Here is a 5,130-nt window from a genome sequence, read left to right on the forward strand (position 1 = left end):
GAACAGACAGAGTTTCCCACAAAGCAGCTAAACAGCATGAACTTCATGAGCTGACAAGCACTACAATTTTACATGACTTTTTGAGCAACTTCAAACATTCATAAAAAATCCAATCTTGCTCAAAATTAGTTTAAACTTTCTACACAATATAACAGCATGTATATGCATCAAAAAATTTATGAAAATAAAGAATTCTTTCTTTTTCATTTTTGGTAAAATTTGACCAGCGACCCTGTGCTATAGTATAGGGACTGTGGTCCAATTTTTGAGCAGCTTTAAAAATTCATAATAAATCCAATTTTGCTTAAAATCAGTTCAAACTTTTTACACAATATAAGAAGCAGGTGCCATGACTTATAAACAGAAATGAGAGTAATTCATGAACAATGGCAATAAAATAGTATTAGATACAATTTAAGCATATATCTAAAGAATAATAATAATTATACAAACAAGTCAACATTAAAGAAATTATTAAACCAGTCTGATCGTGTTTGAGTCCTTATTTCCTAAGCCCAGTCAATAGATCTTCAGTATATGAATGAGAGATACTTGAGATAATAGTTCAAGTCCGGATCCGCATCCTTATAATAATTATTAATCAGAAATGATTAATAATACATTATTGATAATGATGATGCATAATGTCTAACATTAAGCTGATTCCAACAAAAATTTCTTGAGTTAGCTACAGCCATTTTTAAAAGGAGTACATTTTTGGAAAAATACCGTATAGCTAGAAAATTTGGTGGAGTAAAACTTGGCAAATTGAGGTCCATTCACCAAATTTTAGCACTCCAAATTTACTAGATATATGATATACCTAAAGCCTATGTTTTTCCTGAAAAATGGCTCCAAAATCACCCCAAATTTTATTTACATTTTCTGGTACATATTGATGTACTTATGCTGTGTAGAAAGTTTGAACTGATTCCAACAAATATTTTTCACATTACGGCCATTTTTAGAAATTGGCCATTTTCTGAAAAATACCCTGTACTATAGCCCATGCTTTTTTCCAAAAAATGGCTCTAAAATCACCCCAAATTTTTATTGCATTATCTGATACATATTGATGTATTTATGCTGTGTAGAAAGTTTGAGCTGATTCTGACAAACATTTTTCAAGTTACGGCCATTTTTAGAAATTGGCCATTTTCTGAAAAATACCCTGTACTATAGCCCATGCTTTTTTCCAAAAAATGGCTCCGAAATCATCCCAAATTTTTATTACATTTTCTGATACATATTGATGAATTTATGCTGTGTAGAAAGTTTGAGCTGATTCCGACAAACATTTTTCAAGTTACGGCCATTTTTAGAAATTGGCCATTTTCTGAAAAATACCCTGTACTATAGCCCATGTTTTTTTCCAAAAAATGGCTCTAAAATCACCCCAAATTTTTATTACATTATCTGATACATATTGATGTATTTATGCTGTGTAAGAAGTTTGAGCTGATTCCGACAAACATTTTTCAAGTTACGGCCATTTTTAGAAATTGGCCATTTTCTGAAAAATACCCTGTACTATAGCCCATGCTTTTTTCTAAAAAATGGCTCCGAAATCACCCAAATTTTTATTAAATTTTCTGATGCATATTGATGCACTTATGCTGTGTAGAAAGTTTGAGCTTATTCAGACAAATATTTATCAATTTATGAGCATTTTTAAAAACAGCCAAGTTTTGAAAAATACCCAAGGCTCTAGCCCATGGTTTCACAAAGATATTGGCCAAATTTGTTAAAAATGAAAATGAGAGAATTCTGCCTTTTTTATAATTTTTTCCTGATACTACACAGAACTTCACAGCAATAATAATAATACTGATCCCTCACATGTCTTGTATGTAATCTCGTAGAGATTTTCTTCCCGTTGCGAACCCCTCGAGCAGCAACAACTGGATCTTTCCTTCACCTATGATTTTAACCTAGCTTGCCCAGCCGCCCACGCTATTAATTAAATCAGGCTTGAGGCTCAGCAATCAGTATGGACGCTTCGACTCGAGCTGCTTTAACCTCGGCTTTAACAGTAATAGAAGCGGAGGAGGTTGTTCTGCCTGGAGGAGAGCTAAAGAAAGGGCCAGTATACGTCAGTATAGTACAAGATACCATTACTGATATTACCAGTACTCGCCCAGACTCATTTATTGACTCCTGGCTTCATCGACTTACACATTCATGGATTAGGTAGATCTATACTCATATATAATGTGTAGCAGCTACATGTAAGGCAGTATACCTTTAAATTGTAATTATAAATAAATTAGGAATTTTTCTAGTCATTTTTGTTCACAACCTTTCAATGCAAATTTTTTGAGGCATTAAAAATTTATAAAATCTCATTTTGATTATAATTTAAATCAGTTCATGACATAAGATGACATACCATATAGCGGGACATTTTGGAGGGAATTAAACTTACCAAATTTGGCATTATGATAGCCATTCACCAAAATAACGAGACACCTACGGTGCATGGCCTCGCCCTTATGCTGCTATGGTGCATGCCCGCACTGCAATAGCTGTTTGATTATCAGCATGAAGAGAGTCTGCTCAACACTAGCTTCCTGCAGTTGCATGTACTTGCTCTTGAATACCTGCAGAAGTAGCAGCACTGCAGCACATACATGCAAGCAGCTCCAGCCCCTCCCATGCATGTAGATTGAAAAGGTGTGGCATTACATCTTCAACCAGCAAGAAGACCATGTGAGAAAGAAGCTTAACTTTTTCTTTACTAATCAGCAATATACGATAAACTTGCTGACAGAAAGTTGTTGCCTTCATGTATTTGAGATAGTATAGGTACTTTAGTACCTATAGCCCACTAGGTTATCGCTCCAGCGCTTCACAAACAAGAACCAGGACAACTGTAACTCTTCACCAAGTAAGATTTAGAGAAATCTGTTCATATGTTTTGAAGGCCATGTTCTAATCTACTGGAAAATGCTACCAGCTATCTCTAGAGTGCCAACACAACGGAACTTGACTCACATACTCAATTTTCTCACTTTGAAGCTTCTTGTACCTAGCGCTGATATTTGAGCAACACAAAACAGTTAAGCAAGACTTTTCCAGGCAAAAAAGAAAGATCTAGGGGCTTAGAACACGCTATGCTAAAGTTATAGTTTATTAAAGACAAATTTCGCTTGTACAGAATGAATGAATGACAGACACACACAAAGACTACCTATACCTCGCGTAGGCGAGGCCAAAAACAGAATATTCTCTGTCTCAAAACATTCACAAAGTTGTAATAAATCTAGTACATGCTGAAGCTTTTTCTTTGTCTCAAAACTTTCCGTCAAGTTTTAAGGCCTTTTCATACTGGCACAGTTTTCAAAGTGCTTTGATGGGCTTTGTTGATACAGCTGAAATAATGCGCATTGATCATGTTCACACTAGCAGCTGGATTATGTATCAATTTGTGTTGTTGTTGCCATTAGTTTACATTGATCAAAGCACATCACTTCATATCAATCTACCTCTGGAGGTGAAGTGAGAGTGATGTGCATTAATTTGAAACCACTCTAGTGTGAACACGATTAATGCGCATCAATGCGCATTACTTTTGTCAGTGTGAAAAGGCCTTTATTTAAACTGTTATACAGATTGTACACACTTTAGTGCTCTCGTTTATATAATTATTTTGAATTATTATGTCAGTTAATAAAGCAAATCTGATGAAATAATATCCTATATCAAAGGCTATACTGTATTTTATAATTGTTATATTCAATATGTACAAATTGTGTATTTTAAATACATTTGTATCTACATGTACATGTGCTTACTGAGTTCAATAACTGCTGTATCAGTGTATGACATATTTCCTCCAAAAACAACTATCCAGTTAGTGGTTGGAGTCACACTCCACAATGAGAGAGAATGATAACGTCTATTAGTGACATTATTTGGTACATAAAACTATAAAGGGGGATTATAATACATATATAATTTGTAATACTCATTGACATGTACTGTACATGTACATGTATTGTTATTAAAATTTGATTAACCCATTTGTCAATAGTTTATCCAAAACCATAAACTCCGCCCAAAATGTCTAAACACACCCAAAATATAATGTTATACTTACCAGTTCCTTCCATGATTTATTTTTAATATTAAATATCCAAATATCAGAAGTACCGATTCCATTCACCACTAGTAGGTGTGGTCCTGAGCTAGTGTTAATCAATACACTGGAATGAGCAAATCTACCCTTAGGCCATTGTACTGATCCTCCAGGATTAGACAACTTTAAACAATTCTAAAATAATAAAATAAATTTATTCATCATAAACCACACCCACACACACCATGAGTAATAATAAAAATAATAACAAGAGTACATGACCTAAAGATAGTATCCAACAGCCCTATAGCAGACTGATGCATGAGGGTGTATTTGCTCAAGTCACAATCCACATACTCCAGTATACTTACCATATCACGTGATCAAGCATGTGGCAACATTATCTGACCATTAGCTTTTAAAAACTTGGCAATCTCTTCCAATGCAAGAAAGGAACTTGAAAGTAGACTGAAAAGATGAACTACAAAGGCAGCCCTGCTAGTATCCATGAGTTTGTGCCCCAAGCACTTGCTAACTCGTGACAATGGCAACTCAATGTCTACGCAATAATTATATTCATTGACAAAGTATACTTGAGTATGCAAATTGTGACTTTGAGCAAATACGCCCTCATGCAGCAGCTTGTATAAGGCCATTCAATACTCTCTTTAGGTACTATGTACTCTTGATAACAATTAATGCAATTATACTATAAATACACTTACCACTGATTTATCAGTAAACTTAAGAATATATACATTGTTACTCACATCAGCAACAGCGATACCTCCAAATAATATAGCACTGGAATTATTAATTGATGTTAAAGTGAAGGAGTGAATAGGAGGTGGTCTCTCTCCAGTGACAATTGGTGATAGCCAATCACCTAAAACAATAAAAATATATAATATAATATACTATGTCCCAACTGAGTTTGGACCAAGAAAAACTGGAATAACTTTTTATAGGAATGTGGGATAAGGACGAGATTTTCACAGGTTCTTAGTCGCCCAATGCCGCTTCAGGATCTCCGGTTTTGGGTCTCTCAGCCC

At 34.6% G+C, this 5,130-nt stretch overlaps 1 protein-coding gene across 1 annotated transcript in view; it reads right to left on the reverse strand.

Annotated features, from left to right (window-relative positions):
- The window catches only part of LOC109585614 (uncharacterized), a 4,869-nt gene extending 2,465 nt beyond the window's left edge, over nt 1–2,404 (reverse strand). The window contains exon 1 of the mRNA XM_020001742.1: nt 2,390–2,404. Within this exon, the coding sequence (XP_019857301.1) occupies nt 2,390–2,404 (15 nt within the window). The remainder of the gene's footprint in view (nt 1–2,389) is intronic.
- Nucleotides 2,405–5,130: the final 2,726 nt, after the last annotated feature.

This window comes from Amphimedon queenslandica, unplaced genomic scaffold, assembly GCF_000090795.2.
Source record: "Amphimedon queenslandica unplaced genomic scaffold, v1.1 AMPQUscaffold_13036, whole genome shotgun sequence".
NCBI lineage: Eukaryota > Metazoa > Porifera > Demospongiae > Haplosclerida > Niphatidae > Amphimedon > Amphimedon queenslandica.